Genomic DNA, 24,187 nt, shown 5'->3' with positions numbered 1-24,187 from the left:
GGGCTAAAAGTCTGGGAACAGACGAAGCCTGTGTGGCATATAAGGAAAGTAGGAAGGAACTTAAGCAAGGAGTCAGGAGGGCTAGAAGGGGTCACGAAAAGTCATTAGCAAATAGGGTTAAGGAAAATCCCAAGGCTTTTTACACGTACATAAAAAGCAAGAGGGTAGCCAGGGAAAGGGTTGGCCCACTGAAGGATAGGCAAGGGAATCTATGTGTGGAGCCAGAGGAAATGGGCGAGGTACTAAATGAATACTTTGCATCAGTATTCACCAAAGAGAAGGAATTGGTAGATGTTGAGTCTGGAGAAGGGGGTGTAGATAGCCTGGGTCACATTGTGATCCAAAAAGACGAGGTGTTGGGTGTCTTAAAAAAAATTAAGGTAGATAAGTCCCCAGGGCCTGATGGGATCTACCCCAGAATACTGAAGGAGGCTGGAGAGGAAATTGCTGCGGCCTTGACAGAAATCTTTGGATCCTCGCTGTCTTCAGGGGATGACCCGGAGGACTGGAGAATAGCCAATGTTGTTCCTCTGTTTAAGAAGGGTAGCAAGGATAATCCCGGGAACTACAGGCCGGTGAGCCTTACTTCAGTGGTAGGGAAATTACTGGAGAGAATTCTTCGAGACAGGATCTACTCCCATTTGGAAGCAAATGGACGTATTAGTGAGAGGCAGCACGGTTTTGTGAAGGGGAGGTCGTGTCTCACTAACTTGATAGAGTTTTTCGAGGAGGTCACTAAGATGATTGATGCAGGTAGGGCAGTAGATGTTGTCTATATGGACTTCAGTAAGGCCTTTGACAAGGTCCCTCATGGTAGACTAGTACAAAAGGTGAAGTCACACGGGATCAGGGGTGAACTGGCAAGGTGAATACAGAACTGGCTAGGCCATAGAAGGCAGAGGGTAGCAATGGAGGGATGCTTTTCTAATTGGAGGGCTGTGACCAGTGGTGTTCCACAGGGATCAGTGCTGGGACCTTTGCTGTTCGTAGTATATATAAATGATTTGGAGGAAAATGTAACTGGTCTGATTAGTAAGTTTGCAGACGACACAAAGGTTGGTGGAATTGCGGATAGCGATGAGGACTGTCTGAGGATACAGCAGGATTTAAATTGTCTGGAGACTTGGGCGGAGAGATGGCAGATGGAGTTTAATCCGGACAAATGTGAGGTAATGCATTTTGGAAGGTCTAATGCAGGTAGGGAATATACAGTGAATGGTAGAACCCTCAAGAGTATTGAAAGACAAAGAGATCTAGGAGTACAGGTCCACAGGTCATTGAAAGGGGCAACACAGGTGGAGAAGGTAGTCAAGAAGGCATACGGCATGCTTGCCTTCATTGGCCGGGGCATTGAGTATAAGAATTGGCAAGTCATGTTGCAGCTGTATAGAACCTTAGTTAGGCCACACTTGGAGTATAGTGTTCAATTCTGGTCGCCACACTACCAGAAGGATGTGGAGGCTTTAGAGAGGGTACAGAAGAGATTGACCAGAATGTTGCCTGGTATGGAGGGCATAAGCTATGAGGAGCGGTTGAATAAACTCGGTTTGTTCTCACTGGAACGAAGGAGGTTGAGGGGCGACCTGATAGAGGTATACAAAATTATGAGGGGCATAGACAGAGTGGATAGTCAGAGGCTTTTCCCCAGGGAAGAGGGGTCAATTACTAGGGGGCATAGGTTTAAGGGGAGAGGGGCAAGGTTTAGAGTAGATGTACGAGGCAAATTTTTTACGCAGAGGGTAGTGGGTACCTGGAACTCGCTACCGGAGGAGATAGTGGAAGCAGGGACGATAGGGACATTTAAGGGGCATCTTGACAAATATATGAATAGGATGGGAATAGAAGGATACGGACCCAGGAAGTGTAGAAGATTGTAGTTTAGTCGGGCAGTATGGTCGGCACGGGCTTGGAGGGCCGAAGGGCCTGTTCCTGTGCTGTACATTTCTTTGTTCTTTGTTCTTTGTACACTGTCCCCATCAAACACTGCCAGGACAGGTACAGCACGGGGTTAGATACAGAGTAAAGCTCCCTCTACACTGTCCCCATCAAACACTGCCAGGACAGGTACAGCACGGGGTTAGATACAGAGTAAAGCTCCCTCTACACTGTCCCCATCAAACACTCCCAGGACAGGTACAGCACGGGGTTAGATACAGAGTAAAGCTCCCTCTGCACTGTCCCCATCAAACAGTCCCAGGACAGGAACAGCACGGGGTTAGATACACAGTAAAGCTCCCTCTACACTGTCCCCATCAAACATTCCCAGGACAGGGACAGCACGGGGATTTGATACAGAGTAAAGCTCTCTCTACACTGTCCCCATCAAACATTCCCAGGACAGGTACAGCACGGGGTTAGATACACTGTAACGCCCCCTCTACACTGTCCCCATCAATCACTCCCTGGACAGGTACAGCACGGGGATAGATACAGAGCAAAGCTCCCTCTACACGGTCCCCATCAAACACTCCCAGGACAGGGACAGCTCGGGGTTGGATCCAGATTAAAGCTCCCTCTACACTGTCTTCATCAAACACTCCCAGGACAGGTACAGCACTGGGTTAGATACAGAGTAAAGGTACCTCTACACTGTCCCCATCAAACACTGCCAGGACAGGTACAGCACGGAGTTAGATACAGAGTAAAGCTTCCTCTACACTGTCCCCATCAAACACTCCCAGGACAGGGACAGCACAGGTTCAGATACAGAGAAAAGCTCCCTCTACACGGTCCCCATCAAACACTCCCAGGACAGGTACAGCATGGGGTTAGATACAGAGTAAAGCTCCCTCTATACTGACCACATCAAACACTCCCAGGACAGGTACAGCACGGGGGACAGATATAGAGTAAAGCTCCCTCTACTCTGTCCCCATCAAACACTCCCAGGACAGATGTAGCACGGGATTAGATACAGAATAAAGCTCACGCTACACTGTCTCCATCAAACACTCCCAGGACAGTTTCAACACGGGGTTAGATACAGAGTAAAGCTCCCTCTACACTGTCCCCATCAAACACTCCCAGGACAGTTGTAGCACGGGATTAGATACAGATTAAAGCTCCCTCAACACTGTCCTCATCAAACTCTCCCAGGGCAGATGCAGTACGGGATAAGATAGAGTAAAGCTCCCTCTTCCCTGTCCCATCAAAAACTCCCAGAACAAGTACAGCACGGGGTTGGATACAGATTAATGCACCCTCTACAATGTCCCCATCAACACTCCCAGCAAGGTACAGCACGGGGTGAGATACAGAGTAATGCTCCCTCCGCACTGTCCCCATCAAACACTGCCAGGACAGGTACAGCACACGGTTAGATACAGAGTAAAGCTCCCTCTACACTGTCCCCCTCAAACACTCCCAGAGCAGGTACAGCACGGGGTTAGATACACAGCAAAGCTCCCTCTACACTGTCCCCATCAAACACTCCCAGGACAGGTACAGCACGGGGTTAGATACTGAGTAAAGCTCCCTCGACACGGTCTCCATCAAACACTCCCAGGACAGGGACAGCAGGGGGTTAGATACAGAGTAAAGCTCCCTCTACACTGTCCCCATCAAACACTCCCGGGACAGGTACAGCACCGGGTTAGATACAGGGTAAAGCTCCCTCTACACTGTCCCCATCAAACACTCCCAGGAGAGGTACAGCACGGTGTTAGAAACAGAGTAAATCTCCCTCTACACTGTCTCCATCAAACACTCCTAGGACTGGGACAGCACGGGGTTAGATACAGAGTAAAGCTCCCTCTACACTGTCTCCATCTAACACTCCCAGGACAGGTACAGCACGGGATTCGATACAGAGTAAAGCACCCTTTACACTATCCCCATCAAACACTCCCAGGACAGGTACAGCACGGGGTTAGATACAGAGTAAAGCTCCCTCTATACTGACCACATCAAACTACAGGAATAGTGCCAGAGGACTGGAGGACAGCAAATGTGGTCCCTTTGTTCAAAAAGGGGAGTAGAGACAACCCCGGCAACTATAGGCCGGTGAGCCTCACGTCTGTAGTGGGTAAAGTCTTGGAGGGGATTATAAGAGACAAGATTTATAATCATCTAGATAGGAATAATATGATCAGGGATAGTCAGCATGGCTTTGTGAAGGGTAGGTCATGCCTCACAAACCTTATTGAGTTCTTTGAGAAGGTGACTGAACAGGTAGACGAGGGTAGAGCAGTTGATGTGGTGTATATGGATTTCAGCAAAGCGTTTGATAAGGTTCCCCATGGTAGGCTATTGCAAAAAATACGGAGGCTGGGGATTGAGGGTGATTTAGAGATGTGGATCAGAAATTGGCTAGCTGAAAGAAGACAGAGGGTGGTGGTTGATGGGAAATGTACAGAATGGAGTACAGTCACAAGTGGAGTACCACAAGGATCTGTTCTGGGGCCGTTGCTGTTTGTCATTTTTATCAATGACCTAGAGGAAGGCGCAGAAGGGTGGGTGAGTAAATTTGCAGACGATACTAAAGTCGGTGGTGTTGTCGATAGTGTGGAAGGATGTAGCAGATTACAGAGGGATATAGATAAGCTGCAGAGCTGGGCCGAGAGGTGGCAAATGGAGTTTAATGTAGAGAAGTGTGAGGTGATTCACTTTGGAAGGAATAACAGGAATGCGGAATATTTGGCTAATGGTAAAGTTCTTGAAAGTGTGGATGAGCAGAGGGATCTAGGTGTCCATGTACAAAGATCCCTGAAAGTTGCCACCCAGGTTGATAGGGTTGTGAAGAAGGCCTATGGAGTGTTGGCCTTTATTGGTAGAGGGATTGAGTTCCGGAGTCGGGAGGTCATGTTGCAGCTGTACAGAACTCTGGTACGGCCGCATTTGGAGTATTGCGTACAGTTCTGGTCACCGCATTATAGGAAGGACGTGGAGGCTTTGGAGCGGGTGCAGAGGAGATTTACCAGGATGTTGCCTGGTATGGAGGGAAAATCTTACGAGGAAAGGCTGATGGACTTGAGGTTGTTTTCGTTGGAGAGAAGAAGGTTAAGAGGAGACTTAATAGAGGCATACAAAATGATCAGGGGGTTGGATAGGGTGGACAGTGAGAGCCTTCTCCCGCGGATGGATATGGCTGGCACGAGGGGACATAACTTTAAACTGAGGGGTAATAGATATAGGACAGAGGTCAGAGGTAGGTTCTTTATGCAAAGAGTAGTGAGGCCGTGGAATGCCCTACCTGCTACAGTAGTGAACTCGCCAACATTGAGGGCATTTAAAAGTTTATTGGATAAACATATGGATGATAATGGCATAGTGTAGGTTGGATGGCTTTTGTTTCGGTGCAACATCGTGGGCCGAAGGGCCTGAACTGCGCTGTATTGTTCTATGTTCTATGTTCTATGTTCTAAACATTCCCAGGACAGGTACAGCACGGGGGACAGATATAGAGTAAAGCTCCCGCTAATCTGTCCCCATCAAACACTCCCAGGACAGATGTAGCACGGGGTTAGATAAAGAGTAAAGCTCTCTCAACACTGTCCCCATCAAATACTCCCAGGACAGATGTAGCACGGGATTAGATACAGATTAAAGCACCCTCTACAATGTCCCCATCAACACTCCCAGGAAGGTACAGCACGGGTTGAGATACAGAGTAATGTTCCCTCCGCACTGTCCCCATCAAACACTCCCAGGACAGGTACAGCACAGGGTTAGATACAGAGTAAAGCTCCCTCTACACTGACCCCATCAAACACTCCCAGGACAGGTACAGCACGGGGTTAGATACAGAGTAAAGCTCCCTCTGCACTGTCCCCATCAAACAGTCCCAGGACAGGAACAGCACAGGGTTAGATACAGAGTAAAGCTAACTCTACACTGTCCCCATCAAACACTCCCAGGACAGGTACAGCACGGAGTTAGATACAGAGTAAAGCTCCCTCTACACTGTCCCCATCAAACACTCCCAGGACAGGTACAGCACGGGGTTAGATACAGAGTAAAGCTCCTTCTACACTGTCCCCATCAAATACTCCCAGGACAGGAACAGCACGGGGTTAGATAAAGAGTAAAGCTCCCTCTATACTGACCACATCAAACACTCCCAGGACAGGTACAGCACGGGGGACAGGTATAGAGTAAAGCTCCCTCGAATCTGTCCCCATCAAACACTCCCAGGACAGATGTAGCACGGGGTTAGATACAGATTAAAGCTCCCTCAACACTGTCTCCATCAAACTCTTCCAGGGCAGGTGCAGTGCGGGATAAGATAGAATAAAGCTCCCTCTTTCCTGTCCCATCAAAAACTCCCAGAACAAGTACAGCACGGGGTTCGATACAGATTAATGCACCCTCTACAATGTACCCATCAACACTCCCAGGAAGGTATAGCACGGGGTGAGATACAGAGTAATGCTCCCTCCGCACTGTCCCCATCAAACACTGCCAGGACAGGTACAGCACACGGTTAGATACAGAGTAAAGCTCCCTCTACACTGTCCCCCTCAAACACTCCCAGAGCAGGTACAGCACGGGGTTAGATACACAGCAAAGCTCCCTCTACACTGTCCCCATCAAACACTCCCAGGACAGGTACAGCACGGGGTTAGATACTGAGTAAAGCTCCCTCTACACTGTCCCCATCAAACACTCCCAGGAGAGGTACAGCACGGGGTTAGAAACAGAATAAATCTCCCTCTACACTGTCCCCATCAAACACTCACAGGACAGGTACAGCACGGGGTTAGATACAGAGTAAAGCTCCCTCTATACTGACCCATCAAACACTCCCAGGACAGGTACAGCACGGGGTTAGATACAGAGTAAAGCTCCCTCTACACTGTCCCCATCAAATACTCCCAGGACAGGTACAGCACGGGGTGTGATACAGAGTAAAGCTCCCTCTACGCTGTCCCCATCAAACACTCCCAGGACAGGTACAGCACGGGTTAGATACAGAGTAAAGCTCCCTCTACGCTGTCCCCATCAAACACTCCCAGGACAGGTACAGCACGGGGTGAGATACAGAGTAATGCTCCCTCTGCACTGTCCCCATCAAACATTCCCAGGACAGTTACAGCACAGGGTTAGATACAGAGTAAAGCTCCCTCTACACTGTCCCCATCAAACACTCCCAGGACAGGTACAGCACGGGGTTAGATACAGAGTAAAGCTCCCTCTGCACTGTCCCCATCAAACAGTCCCAGGACAGGAACAGCACGGGGTTAGATACAGAGTAAAGCTCCCTCTACACTGTCCCCATCAAACATTCCCAGGACAGGTACAGCACGGGGATTAGATACAGAGTAAAGCTCACTCTACACTGTCCCCATCAAACACTCCCAGGACAGGTACAGCGCGGGGTTAGATACAGAGTAAAGCTCCCTCTACACTGTCCCCATCAAATACTCACAGGACAGGCACAGCACGGGGTTAGATACAGAGTAAAGCTCCCTCTACACTGACCCATCAAACACTCCCAGGACAGGTACAGCACGGGGTGAGATACAGAGTAAAGCTCCTTCTACACTGTCCCCATCAAATGCTCCCAGGACAGGAACAGCACGGGGTTAGATACAGAGTAAAGCTCCCTCTACGCTGTCCCCATCAAACACCCCCAGGACAGGTACAGCACGGGGTTAGATACAGAGTATATCTCCCTCGACACTGTCCCCATCAAACATTCCCAGGACAGGTACAGCACGGGGTTAGATACACTGTAACGCCCCCTCTACACTGTCCCCATCCATCACTCCCAGGACAGGTACAGCACGGGGATAGCTGCAGAGTAAAGCGCCCTCTACACTGTCCCCATCAAACACTGCCAGGACAGGTACAGCACGGGGTTAGATACAGAGTAAAGCTCCCTCTACACTGTCCCCATCAAACACTCCCAGGACAGGTACAGCACGGGGTTAGATACAGAGTAAAGCTCCCGCTACACTGCCCCCAACAAACACTCCCAAGACACGTACAGCACTTGGTTAGATACAGAGTAAAGCTCCTTCTACACTGTCTCCATCAAACACTCCCAGGACAGGTACAGCACGGGATTCGATACAGAGTAAAGCACCCTTTACACTGTCCCCATCAAACACTCCCAGGACAGGTACAGCACGGGGTTAGATACAGAGTAAAGCTCCCTCTATACTGACCACATCAAACATTCCCAGGACAGGTACAGCACGGGGGACAGATATAGAGTAAAGCTCCCTCTAATCTGTCCCCATCAAACACTCCCAGGACAGATGTAGCACGGGGTTAGATAAAGAGTAAAGCTCTCTCAACACTGTCCCCATCAAATACTCCCAGGACAGGTACAGCACAGGGTTAGATACAGAGTAAAGCTCCCTCTACACTGTCCCCATCAAACACTCCCAGGACAGGTACAGCACGGGGTTAGATACAGAGTAAAGCTACCTCTGCACTGTCCCCATCAAACAGTCCCAGGACAGGAACAGCACAGGGTTAGATACAGAGTAAAGCTAACTCTACACTGTCCCCATCAAACACTCCCAGGACAGGTACAGCACGGAGTTAGATACAGAGTAAAGCTCCCTCTACACTGTCCCCATCAAACACTCCCAGGACAGGTACAGCACGGGGTTAGATACAGAGTAAAGCTCCTTCTACACTGTCCCCATCAAATACTCCCAGGACAGGAACAGCACGGGGTTAGATACAGAGTAAAGCTCCCTCTACGCTGTCCCCATCAAACACTCCCAGGACAGGTACAGCACGGGGTTAGATACAGAGTAAAGCTCCCGCTACATTGCCCCCATCAAAAACTCCCAGGACAGGTACAGTACTTGGTTAGATACAGAGTAAAGCTCCTTCTACACTGTCTCCATCAAACACTCCTAGGACAGGTACAGCACGGGGTTAGATAAAGAGTAAAGCTCCCTCTATACTGACCACATCAAACACTCCCAGGACAGGTACAGCACGGTGGACAGGTATAGAGTAAAGCTCCCTCGAATCTGTCCCCTTCAAACACTCCCAGGACAGATGTAGCACGGGTTTAGATACAGAGTAAAGCTCCCTCAACACTGTCTCCATCAAACTCTTCCAGGGCAGGTGCAGTACGGGATAAGATAGAATAAAGCTCCATCTTTCCTGTCCCATCAAAAACTCCCAGAACAAGTACAGCACGGGGTTCGATACAGATTAATGCACCCTCTACAATGTACCCATCAACACTCCCAGGAAAGTACAGCACGGGGTGAGATACAGAGTAATGCTCCCTCCGCACTGTCCCCATCAAACACTGCCAGGACAGGTACAGCACACGGTTAGATACAGAGTAAAGCTCCCTCTACACTGTCCCCCTCAAACACTTCCAGAGCAGGTACAGCACGGGGTTAGATACACAGCAAAGCTCCCTCTACACTGTCCCCATCAAACACTCCCAGGACAGGTACAGGACGGGGTTAGATACTGAGTAAAGCTCCCTCTACACTGTCCCCATCAAACACTCCCAGGAGAGGTACAGCACGGGGTTAGAAACAGAGTAAATCTCCCTCTACACTGTCCCCATCAAACACTCACAGGACAGGTACAGCACGGGGTTAGATACAGAGTAAAGCTCCCTCTACACTGACCCATCAAACACTCCCAGGACAGGTACAGCACGGGGTTAGATACAGAGTAAAGCTCCCTCTACACTGTCCCCATCAAATACTCCCAGGACAGGTAAAGCACGGGGTGTGATACACAGTAAAGCTCCCTCTACGCTGTCCCCATCAAACACTCCCAGGACAGGTACAGCACGGGGTTAGATACAGAGTAAAGTTCCCTCTACGCTGTCCCCATCAAACACTCCCAGGACAGGTACAGCACGGGGTTAGATACAGAGTAAAGCTCCCTCAACACTGTCCCCATCAAATACTCCCAGGACAGGTACAGCACACGGTTAGATACAGAGTAAAGCTCCCTCTACACTGCCCCCCTCAAACACTCCCAGAGCAGGTACAGCACGGGGTTAGATACACAGCAAAGCTCCCTCTACACTGTCCCCATCAAACAATCCCAGGACAGGTACAGCACGGGGTTAGATACTGAGTAAAGCTCCCTCGACACGGTCTCCATCAAACACTCCCAGGACAGGGACAGCAGGGTGTTAGATACAGAGTAAAGCTCCCTCTACACTGTTCCCATCAAACACTCCCGGGACAGGTACAGCACCGGGTTAGATACAGGGTAAAGCTCCCTCTACACTGTCCCCATCAAACACTCCCAGGAGAGGTACAGCACGGTGTTAGAAACAGAGTAAATCTCCCTCTACACTGTCCCCATCAAACACTCACAGGACAGGTACAGCACGGTGTTAGATACACAGTAAAGCTCCCTCTACACTGTCCCCATCAAACACTCCCAGGAGAAGTACAGCACGGGGTTAGATACAGACTAAAGCTCACTCTACACTGTACCCATCAAACATTCCCAGGACAAGTACAGCACGGGGGACAGATATAGAGTAAAGCTCCCACTACTCTGTCCCCATCTAACACTCCCAGGACTGGTACAACATGTGGTTAAATACAGAGTAAAGCTCCCTCTACACTGTCCCCATCAAACAATCCCAGGACAGGTACAACATATGTTTAGATACAGAGTAAAGCTCCTTCTACACTGTCTCCATCAAACACTCCCAGGACAGGTACAGCACGGGGGACAGATATAGAGTAAAGCTCCCACTACTCTGTCCCCATCTAACACTCCCAGGACTGGTACAACATGTGGTTAAATACAGAGTAAAGCTCCCTCTACACTGTCCCCATCAAACAATCCCAGGACAGGTACAACATATGTTTAGATACAGAGTAAAGCTCCTTCTACACTGTCCCCATCAAACACTCCCAGGACAGGTACAGCACGGGGTTATATACAGAGTAAAGCTCCCTCTACACTGTCCCCATCAAACAATCCCAGGACAGGTACAACATATGTTTAGATACAGAGTAAAGCTCCTTCTACACTGTCTCCATCAAACACTCCCAGGACAGGTACAGCACGGGGGACAGATATAGAGTAAAGCTCCCTCTAATCTGTCCCCATCAAACACTCCCAAACCAGATGTAGCACGGGGTTAGATACAGAGTAAAGCTCCCTCAACACTGTCTCCATCAAACTCTCCCAGGGCAGATGCAGTACGGGATAAGACAGCGTAAAGCTCGCTCTTCCCTGTCCCATCAAAAACTCCCAGAACAAGTACAGCACGGGGTTAGATACAGATTAAAGCACCCTCTACAATGTCCCCATCAACAATCCCAGGAAGGTACAGCACGGGGTGAGATACAGAGTAATGCTCCCTCCGCACTGTCCCCATCAAACACTCCCAGGACAGTTACAGCACAGGGTTAGATACAGAGTAAAGCTCCCTCTACACTGTCCCCATCAAACACTCCCAGGACAGGTACAGCACGGGGTTAGATACAGAGTCAAGCTCCCTCTGCACTGTCCCCATCAAACAGTCGCAGGACAGGAACAGCACGGGGTTAGATACAGAGTAAAGCTCCCTCTGCACTGCCCCATCAAACATTCCCAGGACAGGTACAGCACGGGGATTAGATACAGAGTAAAGCTCACTCTACACTGTCCCCATCAAACACTCCCAGGACAGGTACAGCACGGGGTTAGATACAGAGTAAAGCTCCCTCTACACTGTCCCCATCAAATACTCACAGGACAGGTACAGCACGGGGTTAGATACAGAGTAAAGCTCCCTCTACACTGACCCATCAAACACTCCCAGGACAGGTACAGCACGGGGTTAGATACAGAGCAAAGCTCCTTCTACACTGTCCCCATCAAATACTCCCAGGACAGGAACAGCACGGGGTTAGATACAGAGTAAAGCTCCCTCTACGCTGTCCCCATCAAACACCCCCAGGACAGGTACAGCACGGGGTTAGATACACAGTAAAGCTCCCACTACACTGTGCCCATCAAACACTCCCAGGACAGATACAGCACGGGGTTAGATACAGAGTAAACCTCCCTCTACACTGTCCCCATCAAACACTCCCGGCACAGGTACAGCACGGGGTTAGATACAGAGTATATCTCCCTCTACACTGTCCCCATCAAACATTCCCAGGACAGGTACAGCACGGGGTTAGATACACTGTAACGCCCCCTCTACACTGTCCCCATCCATCACTCCCAGGACAGGTACAGCACGGGGATAGCTGCAGAGTAAAGCGCCCTCTACACTGTCCCCATCAAACACTGCCAGGACAGGTACAGCACGGGGTTAGATACAGAGTAAAGCTCCCGCTACATTGCCCCCATCAAAAACTCCCAGGACAGGTACAGTACTTGGTTAGATACAGAGTAAAGCTCCTTCTACACTGTCTCCATCAAACACTCCTAGGACAGGTACAGCACGGGGTTAGATAAAGAGTAAAGCTCCCTCTATACTGACCACATCAAACACTCCCAGGACAGGTACAGCACGGTGGACAGGTATAGAGTAAAGCTCCCTCGAATCTGTCCCCTTCAAACACTCCCAGGACAGATGTAGCACGGGTTTAGATACAGAGTAAAGCTCCCTCAACACTGTCTCCATCAAACTCTTCCAGGGCAGGTGCAGTTAGGGATAAGATAGAATAAAGCTCCCTCTTTCCTGTCCCATCAAAAACTCCCAGAACAAGTACAGCACGGGGTTCGATACAGATTAATGCACCCTCTACAATGTACCCATCAACACTCCCAGGAAGGTACAGCACGGGGTGAGATACAGAGTAATGCTCCCTCCGCACTGTCCCCATCAAACACTGCCAGGACAGGTACAGCACACGGTTAGATACAGAGTAAAGCTCCCTCTACACTGTCCCCCTCAAACACTTCCAGAGCAGGTACAGCACGGGGTTAGATACACAGCAAAGCTCCCTCTACACTGTCCCCATCAAACACTCCCAGGACAGGTACAGGACGGGGTTAGATACTGAGTAAAGCTCCCTCTACACTGTCCCCATCAAACACTCCCAGGAGAGGTACAGCACGGGGTTAGAAACAGAGTAAATCTCCCTCTACACTGTCCCCATCAAACACTCACAGGACAGGTACAGCACGGGGTTAGATACAGAGTAAAGCTCCCTCTACACTGACCCATCAAACACTCCCAGGACAGGTACAGCACGGGGTTAGATACAGAGTAAAGCTCCCTCTACACTGTCCCCATCAAATACTCCCAGGACAGGTAAAGCACGGGGTGTGATACACAGTAAAGCTCCCTCTACGCTGTCCCCATCAAACACTCCCAGGACAGGTACAGCACGGGGTTAGATACAGAGTAAAGTTCCCTCTACGCTGTCCCCATCAAACACTCCCAGGACAGGTACAGCACGGGGTTAGATACAGAGTAAAGCTCCCTCAACACTGTCCCCATCAAATACTCCCAGGACAGGTACAGCACACGGTTAGATACAGAGTAAAGCTCCCTCTACACTGCCCCCCTCAAACACTCCCAGAGCAGGTACAGCACGGGGTTAGATACACAGCAAAGCTCCCTCTACACTGTCCCCATCAAACAATCCCAGGACAGGTACAGCACGTGGTTAGATACTGAGTAAAGCTCCCTCGACACGGTCTCCATCAAACACTCCCAGGACAGGGACAGCAGGGTGTTAGATACAGAGTAAAGCTCCCTCTACACTGTTCCCATCAAACACTCCCGGGACAGGTACAGCACCGGGTTAGATACACAGTAAAGCTCCCTCTACACTGTCCCCATCAAACACTCCCAGGAGAAGTACAGCACGGGGTTAGATACAGACTAAAGCTCACTCTACACTGTACCCATCAAACATTCCCAGGACAAGTACAGCACGGGGGACAGATATAGAGTAAAGCTCCCACTACTCTGTCCCCATCTAACACTCCCAGGACTGGTACAACATGTGGTTAAATACAGAGTAAACCTCCCTCGACACTGTCCCCATCAAACACTCCCAGGACAGGTACAGCACGGGGTTATATACAGAGTAAAGCTCCCTCTACACTGTCCCCATCAAACAATCCCAGGACAGGTACAACATATGTTTAGATACAGAGTAAAGCTCCTTCTACACTGTCTCCATCAAACACTCCCAGGACAGGTACAGCACGGGGGACAGATATAGAGTAAAGCTCCCTCTAATCTGTCCCCATCAAACACTCCCAAACCAGATGTAGCACGGGGTTAGATACAGAGTAAAGCTCCCTCAACACTGTCTCCATCAAACTCTCCCAGGGCAGATGCAGTACGGGATAAGACAGCGTAAAGCTCGCTCTTCCCTGTCCCATCAAAAACTCCCAGAACAAGTACAGCACGGGGTTAGATACAGATTAAAGCACCCTCTACAATGTCCCCATCAACAATCCCAGGAAGGTACAGCACGGGGTGAGATACAGAGTAATGCTCCCTCCGCACTGTCCCCATCAAACACTCCCAGGACAGTTACAGCACAGGGTTAGATACAGAGTAAAGCTCCCTCTACACTGTCCCCATCAAACACTCCCAGGACAGGTACAGCACGGGGTTAGATACAGAGTAAAGCTCCCTCTGCACTGTCCCCATCAAACATTCCCAGGACAGGTACAGCACGGGGATTAGATACAGAGTAAAGCTCACTCTACACTGTCCCCATCAAACACTCCCAGGACAGGTACAGCACGGGGTTAGATACAGAGTAAAGCTCCCTCTACACTGTCCCCATCAAATACTCACAGGACAGGTACAGCACGGGGTTAGATACAGAGTAAAGCTCCCTCTACACTGACCCATCAAACACTCCCAGGACAGGTACAGCACGGGGTTAGATACAGAGCAAAGCTCCTTCTACACTGTCCCCATCAAATACTCCCAGGACAGGAACAGCACGGGGTTAGATACAGAGTAAAGCTCCCTCTACGCTGTCCCCATCAAACACCCCCAGGACAGGTACAGCACGGGGTTAGATACACAGTAAAGCTCCCACTACACTGTGCCCATCAAACACTCCCAGGACAGATACAGCACGGGGTTAGATACAGAGTAAACCTCCCTCTACACTGTCCCCATCAAACACTCCCGGCACAGGTACAGCACGGGGTTAGATACAGAGTATATCTCCCTCTACACTGTCCCCATCAAACATTCCCAGGACAGGTACAGCACGGGGTTAGATACACTGTAACGCCCCCTCTACACTGTCCCCATCCATCACTCCCAGGACAGGTACAGCACGGGGATAGCTGCAGAGAAAAGCGCCCTCTACACTGTCCCCATCAAACACTGCCAGGACAGGTACAGCACGGGGTTAGATACAGAGTAAAGCTCCCTCTACACTGTCCCCATCAAACACTCCCAGGACAGGTACAGCACGGGGTTAGATACAGAGTAAAGCTCCCGCTACACTGCCCCCAAAAAACACTCCCAGGACAGGTACAGCTCTTGGTTAGATACAGAGTAAAGCTCCTTCTACACTGTCTCCATCAAACACTCCTCGGACAGATACAGCGCGGGGTTAGATAAAGAGTAAAGTTCCCTCTATACTGACCACATCAAACACTCCCAGGACAGGTACAGCACGGGGGACAGGTATAGAGTAAAGCTCCCTCTAATCTGTCCCCATCAAACACTCCCAGGACAGATGTAGCACGGGGTTAGATACAGAGTAAAGCTCCCTCAACACTGACTCCATCAAACTCTTCCAGGGCAGGTGCAGTACGGGATAAGATAGAGTAAAGCTCCCTCTTCCCTGTCCCATCAAAAACTCCCAGAACAAGTACAGCACGGGGTTAGATACACATTAAAGCACCCTCTACAATGTCCCCATTAACACTCCCAGGAACGTACAGCACGGGGTGAGATACAGAGTAATGCTCCCTCCGCACTGTCCCCATCAAACACTCTCAGGACAGGGACAGCACAGGTTTAGATACAGAGAAAAGCTCCCTCTACACGGTCCCCATGAAACACTCCCAGGACAGGTACAGCACGGGGGACAGATATAGAGTAAAGCTCCATCTACTCTGTCCCCATCAAACACTTCCAGGACAGATGTAGCACGGGATTAGATACAGAATAAAACTCACGCTACACTGTCTCCATCAAACACTCCCAGGACAGGGACAACATGGGGTTAAATACAGAGTAAAGCTCCCTCTACACTGTCCCCATCAAACACTCCCAGGACAGGTACAACATGCGGTTAAATACAGAGTAAACCTCCCTCTACACTGTCCGCATCAAACACTCCCAGGACAGGTACAGCACGGGGTTAGATACAGAGTAAAGCTCCCTCTACACTGTCTCCATCAAACACTCCTAGGACTGGGACAGCACGGGGTTAGATACAGAGTAAAGCTCCCTCTACACTGTCTCCATCTAACACTCCCAGGACAGGTACAGCACGGGATTCGATACAGAGTAAAGCACCCTTTACACTGTCCCCATCAAACACTCCCAGGACAGGTACAGCACGGGGTTAGATACAGAGTAAAGCTCCCTCTATACTGACCACATCAAACTACAGGAATAGTGCCAGAGGACTGGAGGACAGCAAATGTGGTCCCTTTGTTCAAAAAGGGGAGTAGAGACAACCCCGGCAACTATAGGCCGGTGAGCCTCACGTCTGTAGTGGGTAAAGTCTTGGAGGGGATTATAAGAGACAAGATTTATAATCATCTAGATAGGAATAATATGATCAGGGATAGTCAGCATGGCTTTGTGAAGGGTAGGTCATGCCTCACAAACCTTATTGAGTTCTTTGAGAAGGTGACTGAACAGGTAGACGAGGGTAGAGCAGTTGATGTGGTGTATATGGATTTCAGCAAAGCGTTTGATAAGGTTCCCCATGGTAGGCTATTGCAAAAAATACGGAGGCTGGGGATTGAGGGTGATTTAGAGATGTGGATCAGAAATTGGCTAGCTGAAAGAAGACAGAGGGTGGTGGTTGATGGGAAATGTACAGAATGGAGTACAGTCACAAGTGGAGTACCACAAGGATCTGTTCTGGGGCCGTTGCTGTTTGTCATTTTTATCAATGACCTAGAGGAAGGCGCAGAAGGGTGGGTGAGTAAATTTGCAGACGATACTAAAGTCGGTGGTGTTGTCGATAGTGTGGAAGGATGTAGCAGATTACAGAGGGATATAGATAAGCTGCAGAGCTGGGCCGAGAGGTGGCAAATGGAGTTTAATGTAGAGAAGTGTGAGGTGATTCACTTTGGAAGGAATAACAGGAATGCGGAATATTTGGCTAATGGTAAAGTTCTTGAAAGTGTGGATGAGCAGAGGGATCTAGGTGTCCATGTACATAGATCCCTGAAAGTTGCCACCCAGGTTGATAGGGTTGTGAAGAAGGCCTATGGAGTGTTGGCCTTTATTGGTAGAGGGATTGAGTTCCGGAGTCGGGAGGTCATGTTGCAGCTGTACAGAACTCTGGTACGGCCGCATTTGGAGTATTGCGTACAGTTCTGGTCACCGCATTATAGGAAGGACGTGGAGGCTTTGGAGTGGGTGCAGAGGAGATTTACCAGGATGTTGCCTGGTATGGAGGGAAAATCTTACGAGGAAAGGCTGATGGACTTGAGGTTGTTTTCGTTGGAGAGAAGAAGGTTAAGAGGAGACTTAATAGAGGCATACAAAATGATCAGGGGGTTGGATAGGGTGGACAGTGAGAGCCTTCTCCCGCGGATGGATATGGCTGGCATGAGGGGACATAACTTTAAACTGAGGGGTAATAGATATAGGACAGAGGTCAGAGGTAGGTTCTTTATGCAAAGAGTAGTGAGGCCGTGGAATGCCCTACCTGCTACAGTAGTGAACTCGCCAACATTGAGGGCATTTAAAAATTTATTGGATAAACATATGGATGATAATGGCATAGTGTAGGTTGGATGGCTTTTGTTTCGGTGCAACATCGTGGGCCGAAGGGCCTGTACTGCGCTGTATTGTTCTATGTTCTATGTTCTATGTTCTAAACATTCCCAGGACAGGTACAGCACGGGGGACAGATATAGAGTAAAGCTCCCGCTAATCTGTCCCCATCAAACACTCCCAGGACAGATGTAGCACGGGGTTAGATAAAGAGTAAAGCTCTCTCAACACTGTCCCCATCAAATACTCCCAGGACAGATGTAGCACGGGATTAGATACAGATTAAAGCACCCTCTACAATGTCCCCATCAACACTCCCAGGAAGGTACAGCACGGGTTGAGATACAGAGTAATGTTCCCTCCGCACTGTCCCCATCAAACACTCCCAGGACAGGTACAGCACAGGGTTAGATACAGAGTAAAGCTCCCTCTACACTGACCCCATCAAACACTCCCAGGACAGGTACAGCACGGGGTTAGATACAGAGTAAAGCTCCCTCTGCACTGTCCCCATCAAACAGTCCCAGGACAGGAACAGCACAGGGTTAGATACAGAGTAAAGCTAACTCTACACTGTCCCCATCAAACACTCCCAGGACAGGTACAGCACGGAGTTAGATACAGAGTAAAGCTCCCTCTACACTGTCCCCATCAAACACTCCCAGGACAGGTACAGCACGGGGTTAGATACAGAGTAAAGCTCCTTCTACACTGTCCCCATCAAATACTCCCAGGACAGGAACAGCACGGGGTTAGATACAGAGTAAAGCTCCCGCTACACTGCCCCCATCAAAAACTCCCAGGACAGGTACAGTACTTGGTTAGATACAGAGTAAAGCTCCTTCTACACTGTCTCCATCAAACACTCCTAGGACAGGTACAGCACGGGGTTAGATAAAGAGTAAAGCTCCCTCTATACTGACCACATCAAACACTCCCAGGACAGGTACAGCACGGGGGACAGGTATAGAGTAAAGCTCCCTCGAATCTGTCCCCATCAAACACTCCCAGGACAGATGTAGCACGGGGTTAGATACAGAGTAAAGCTCCCTCAACACTGTCTCCATCAAACTCTTCCAGGGCAGGTGCAGTACGGGATAAGATAGAATAAAGCTCCCTCTTTCCTGTCCCATCAAAAACTCCCAGAACAAGTACAGCACGGGGTTCGATACAGATTAATGCACCCTCTACAATGTACCCATCAACACTCCCAGGAAGGTACAGCACGGGGTGAGATACAGAGTAATGCTCCCTCCGCACTGTCCCCATCAAACACTGCCAGGACAGGTACAGCACACGGTTAGATACAGAGTAAAGCTCCCACTACATTGTCCCCCTCAAACACTCCCAGAGCAGGTACAGCACGGGGTTAGATACACAGCAAAGCTCCCTCTACACTGTCCCCATCAAACACTCCCAGGACAGGTACAGCACGGGATAGATACTGAGTAAAGCTCCCTCTACACTGTCCCCATCAAACACTCCCAGGAGAGGTACAGCACGGGGTTAGAAACAGAGTAAATCTCCCTCTACACTGTCCCCATCAAACACTCACAGGACAGGTACAGCACGGGGTTAGATACAGAGTAAAGCTCCCTCTACACTGACCCATCAAACACTTCCAGGACAGGTACAGCACGGGGTTAGATACAGAGTAAAGCTCCCTCTACACTGTCCCCATCAAACACTCCCAGGACAGGTACAGCATGGGGTTAGATACAGAGTAAAGCTCCCTCTACACGGTCCCCATCAAACACTCCCAGGACAGGTACAGCATGGGGTTAGATATAGAGTAAAGCTCCCTCTGTACTGACCACATCAAACACTCCCAGGACAGGTACAGCACGGGGGACAGATATAGAGTAAAGCTCCCTCTACTCTGTCCCCATCAAACACTCCCAGGACAGGTACAACATGGGGTTATATACAGAGTAAACCTCCCTCTACATTGTCCCCATCAAACAATCCCAGGACAGGTACAACATGGGGTTAGATACAGAGAAAAGCTCCCGCTACAATGCCCCCATCAAACACTCCCGGGACAGGTACAGCACGGGGTTAGATACAGAGTATATCTCCCTCTACACTGTCCCCATAAAACATTCCCAGGACAGGTACAGCACGGGGTTAGATACACTGTAACGCCCCATCTACACTGTCCCCATCAATCACTGCCAGGACAGGTACAGCACGGGGATAGATACAGAGTAAAGCGCCCTCTACACTGTCCCCATCAAACACTGCCAGGACAGGTACAGCACGGGGTTAGATACAGAGTAAAGCTCCCTCTGCACTGTCCCCATCAACCACTCCCAGGACAGGTACAGCACGGGGTTAGATACAGAGCAAAGCTCCCTCTACACGGTCCCCATCAAACACTCCCAGGACAGGTACAGCACGGGGTAAGATACAGAGTAAAGCTCCCTCAACACTGTCCCCATCAAATACTCCCAGGGCAGATGTAGCACGGGATTAGATAGAGTAAAGCTCCCTCTTCCCTGTCCCACCAAAACCTCCCAGAACAAGTACAGCATGGGGTTCGATTCAGAGTAAAGCACCCTCTACAATGTCCCCATCAACACTCCCAGGAAGGTACAGTACGGGGTGAGATACAGAGTAATGCTCCCTCCGCACTGTCCCCATCAAACACTCCCAGGACAGGTACAGCACACGGTTAGATACAGAGTAAAGCTCCCTCTACACTGTCCCCATCAAACACTCCCAGGACAGGTGCAGCACGGGGTTAGATACTGAGTAAAGCTCCATCTACACGGTCCCCATCAAACACTCCCAGGACAGGGACAGCAGGGGGTTAGATACAGAGTAAAGCTCCCTCTACACTGTCCCCATCAAACACTCCCGGGACAGGTACAGCACTGGGTTAGATACAGAGTAAAGCTCCCTCTACACTGTCCCCATCAAGCAATCCCAGGATAGGTACAACATGGGGTTAGATACATAGTAAAGCTCCCGCTACACTGCCCCCATCAAACACTCCCAGGACATGTACAGCACTTGGTTAGATACAGAGTAAAGCTTCCTCTACACTGTCTCCATCAAACACTCCTAGGACAGGTACAGCACGGGTTAGATACAGAGTAAAGCTCCCTCTACACTGTCCCCATCAAACACTCCCAGGACAGGTACAGCATGGGGTTAGATACAGAGTAAAGCTCCCTCTATACTGACCACATCAAACACTCCCAGGACAGGTACAGCATGGTGGACAGATATAGAGTAAAGCTCCCTCTAATCTGTCCCCATCAAATACTCCCAGGACAGATGTAGCACGGGATTAGATACAGATTAAAGCTGCCTCTACGCTGTCCCCATCAAACTCTCCCAGGGCAGATGCAGGACGGGATAAGATAGACTAAAGCTCCCTCTTCCCTGTCCTCATCAAACACTCCCAGGACAAGTACAGCACGGGGTTAGATACAGATTAAAGCTCCCTCTACAATGTCCCCATCAAACACTCCCAGGACACGTACAGCATGGGGTGAGAGACAGAGTAATGCTCCCTCTACACTGTCCCCATCAAACACTCCCTGGACAGGTACAGCACGGGGTTAGATACAGAGTAAAGCTCCCTCTACACTGTCCCCATCAAACAGTCCCAGGACAGGTACAGCACGGGGTTAGATACAGAGTAAAGCTCCCTCTACACTGTCCTCATCAAACACTTCCAGGACAGGTACCGCACAGGGTTAGATACAGAGTAAAGTTCCCTCGACTTTGTCCTCATCAAACACTCCCAGGACAGGTACATTAGATACAGAGTAAAGCTCCCTCTATATTGTCCTCATCAAACACTCCCAGGACAGGTGCAGCACGGAGTTAGATACAGAGTAAAACTCCCTCTACACTGTCACCATCATCCACTCCCAGGACAGGTACAGCACGGGGTTAGCTACAAAGTAAAGCTCTCTCTATACCGGCCCCATAAAACACTCCCAGGACAGGTTCAGCACGGGGTTAGATGCAGAGTAAAGCTCCCTCTATACTGTCCCCATCATATTCTCCCAGGACAGCAGGGAGTATAAGTTATTGAGTATAAGAATTGGCAAGTCATGTTGCAGCTGTATAGAACCTTAGTTAGGCCACACTTGGAGTATAGTGTTCAATTCTGGTCGCCACACTACCAGATGGATGTGGAGGCTTTAGAGAGGGTGCAGAAGAGATTTAGCAGAATGTTGCCTGGTATGGAGGGCATTAGCTATGTGGAGCGATTGAATCAACTCGGTTTGTTCTCACTGGAACGAAGGAGGTTGAGGGGAGACCTGATAGAGGTCTACAAAATTATGAGGGGCATAGACAGAGTGGATAGCCAGAGGCTTTTCCCCGGGGTAGAGGGGTCAATTACTAGGGGGCATAGGTTTAAGGTGAGAGGGGCAAGGTTTAGAGTAGATGTACGAGGCAAGTTTTTTACGCAGAGGGTAGTGGGTGCCTGGAACTCGCTACCGGAGGAGGTAGTGGAAGCAGGGACGATAGTGACATTTAAGGGGCATCTTGACAAATATATGAATAGGATGGGAATAGAAGGATACGGACCCAGGAAGTGTAGAAGATTGTAGTTTAGTCGGGCAGCATGGTCGGCACGGGCTTGGAGGGCCGAAGGGCCTGTTCCTGTGCTGTACATTTCTTTGTTCTTTGACAGGTACAGCACGGGGTTAGATACAGAGTAAAGCTCCCTCTACACTGTCCCCATCAAACACTCCCAGGACAGGTACAGCACGGGGTTAGATACAGAGTAAAGCTCCCTCCACACTGTCCCCATCAAACACTCCCTGGACAGGTACAGCACGGGGTTAGATACAGAGTAAAGCTCCCTCTACACTGTCCCCATCAAACACTCCCAGGACAGGTACAGCACGGGGTTAGATACAGAGTAAAACTCCCTCTACACTGTCCCCATCAAACAATCCCAGGACAGGTACAGCACGGTGTTAGATACAGAGTAAAGCTCCCTCGACACTGTCCCCATCAAACACTCCCTGGACAGGTACAGCACGGGGTTAGATACAGAGTAAAGCTCCCTCTACACTGTCCCCATCAAACACTCCCAGGACAGGCACAGCACGGGGTTAGATACAGAGTAAAGCTCCCTCTACACTGTCCCCATCAAACACTCTCAGGCCAGGTACAGCACGGGGTTAGATACAGAGTAAAGCTCCCTCTACACTGTCCCCATCAAACACTCCCAGGACAGGTACAGCACGGGGTTAGATACAGAGCATGAGACTCCCTGTGCCACTCCTCATCCCTGACTTACCCGGCGAGCTTTACTCTGATACTTGACCGCTTTCTTCGTGTCCGACACCGCTCGTTCCACATAATCCACGGAATGGTCCACATTGTATTCGATCCGGTCAATCATCTCCCCCTGTGTGAGTGGGACCGTGAATGGTGGGACAGGGTTCGGGTGTAAGGAGGGGTAAGGGGAGAAAGCAATAAAGAGGTTCACGCTGGTGGCTTTATGACACCCTCCTTTCAGTGGGGCTCATTTTAGATCCACAGCTTTCGCTAAAATTCTCCCTTCCCCTCCCCCGCTGCCCACCCTGCCCCCCACGTTTATCTTCACGGCCACAGTCTGACTGGCGTTGATGCCAATTGTCGCCCAACAGCGTAGCTGATGGAGTGGGTCGAGTGTCCCCCGGCCGATGCGATTGGCCAGTTCAGCATGGTAGGCCCGAAATGAAGCCTAGATCTTGATTTCCTGCTCTGTGTGAGTATGTGTCTGTGTGTGCGTGAATGTGAGTTTTGAAATCCATACTGGCCAGTGTAGCCACCTGGGACGGCCACGTCCCGATTACAAAATGGACACTTGCGAAGAATGCAGGGAAAATTGGACAATGCTAAGAAACAAGCAGGTGCAAGCTCTGTCTGTTGATTAGAACCTTAAACTCTCGGACAGGACAGAAACTACCCAACAATCTGCATACTAATGAGCCACCTCCGGGGACAAAAGGGAAACATTTAGATACACAATGTTAGGACAGACTCCCCGGCGCCAGAAGAAGCTAAGACAAAGCAGACTGACAGTCACCAGGACACGCCCAGCGATCAGGGAACCACCCCTCTATTGGAGGAAGATCGATACGACTGATTGAGGAAGACCCAATTAGTTGAGGCCAAGTCCGAGGCCCGCCCAAAAGAGCGCAAAGCCCTTTTCCGTATAAGAGGTATCCCCCAAGGGAGGCCGCCCTCCTTTGGCTTTGGCTCTCACCGAAGAGAGAGACCAGCCTAGCAGCTACACCAGACCAAGTAAGTTCCAAGTCAACGCGCGCTACGAGATAGACGCTCCTAGTTGCTACCCTGTAAACAGCTCAACCCAGCAGCCTCAGAACCGAGCAACGGCCATTGTTCCACTGACTGAGTGGGCGCCCGAAG

At 50.0% G+C, this 24,187-nt stretch overlaps 1 protein-coding gene across 1 annotated transcript in view; it reads right to left on the bottom strand.

Annotated features, from left to right (window-relative positions):
- The window catches only part of stx1b (syntaxin 1B), a 196,532-nt gene that overhangs the window by 40,400 nt on the left and 131,945 nt on the right, over window positions 1-24,187 (bottom strand). Inside the window, exon 9 of the mRNA XM_072484177.1 lies at window positions 23,070-23,180. Coding sequence (XP_072340278.1) covers window positions 23,070-23,180 — 111 coding nt within the window. The remainder of the gene's footprint in view (window positions 1-23,069; window positions 23,181-24,187) is intronic.

The sequence above is a fragment of the Scyliorhinus torazame genome, chromosome 19 (assembly GCF_047496885.1).
Source record: "Scyliorhinus torazame isolate Kashiwa2021f chromosome 19, sScyTor2.1, whole genome shotgun sequence".
In the NCBI taxonomy this organism is placed as follows: domain Eukaryota; kingdom Metazoa; phylum Chordata; class Chondrichthyes; order Carcharhiniformes; family Scyliorhinidae; genus Scyliorhinus; species Scyliorhinus torazame.
This window is presented reverse-complemented; position numbering and strand designations above follow the sequence as displayed.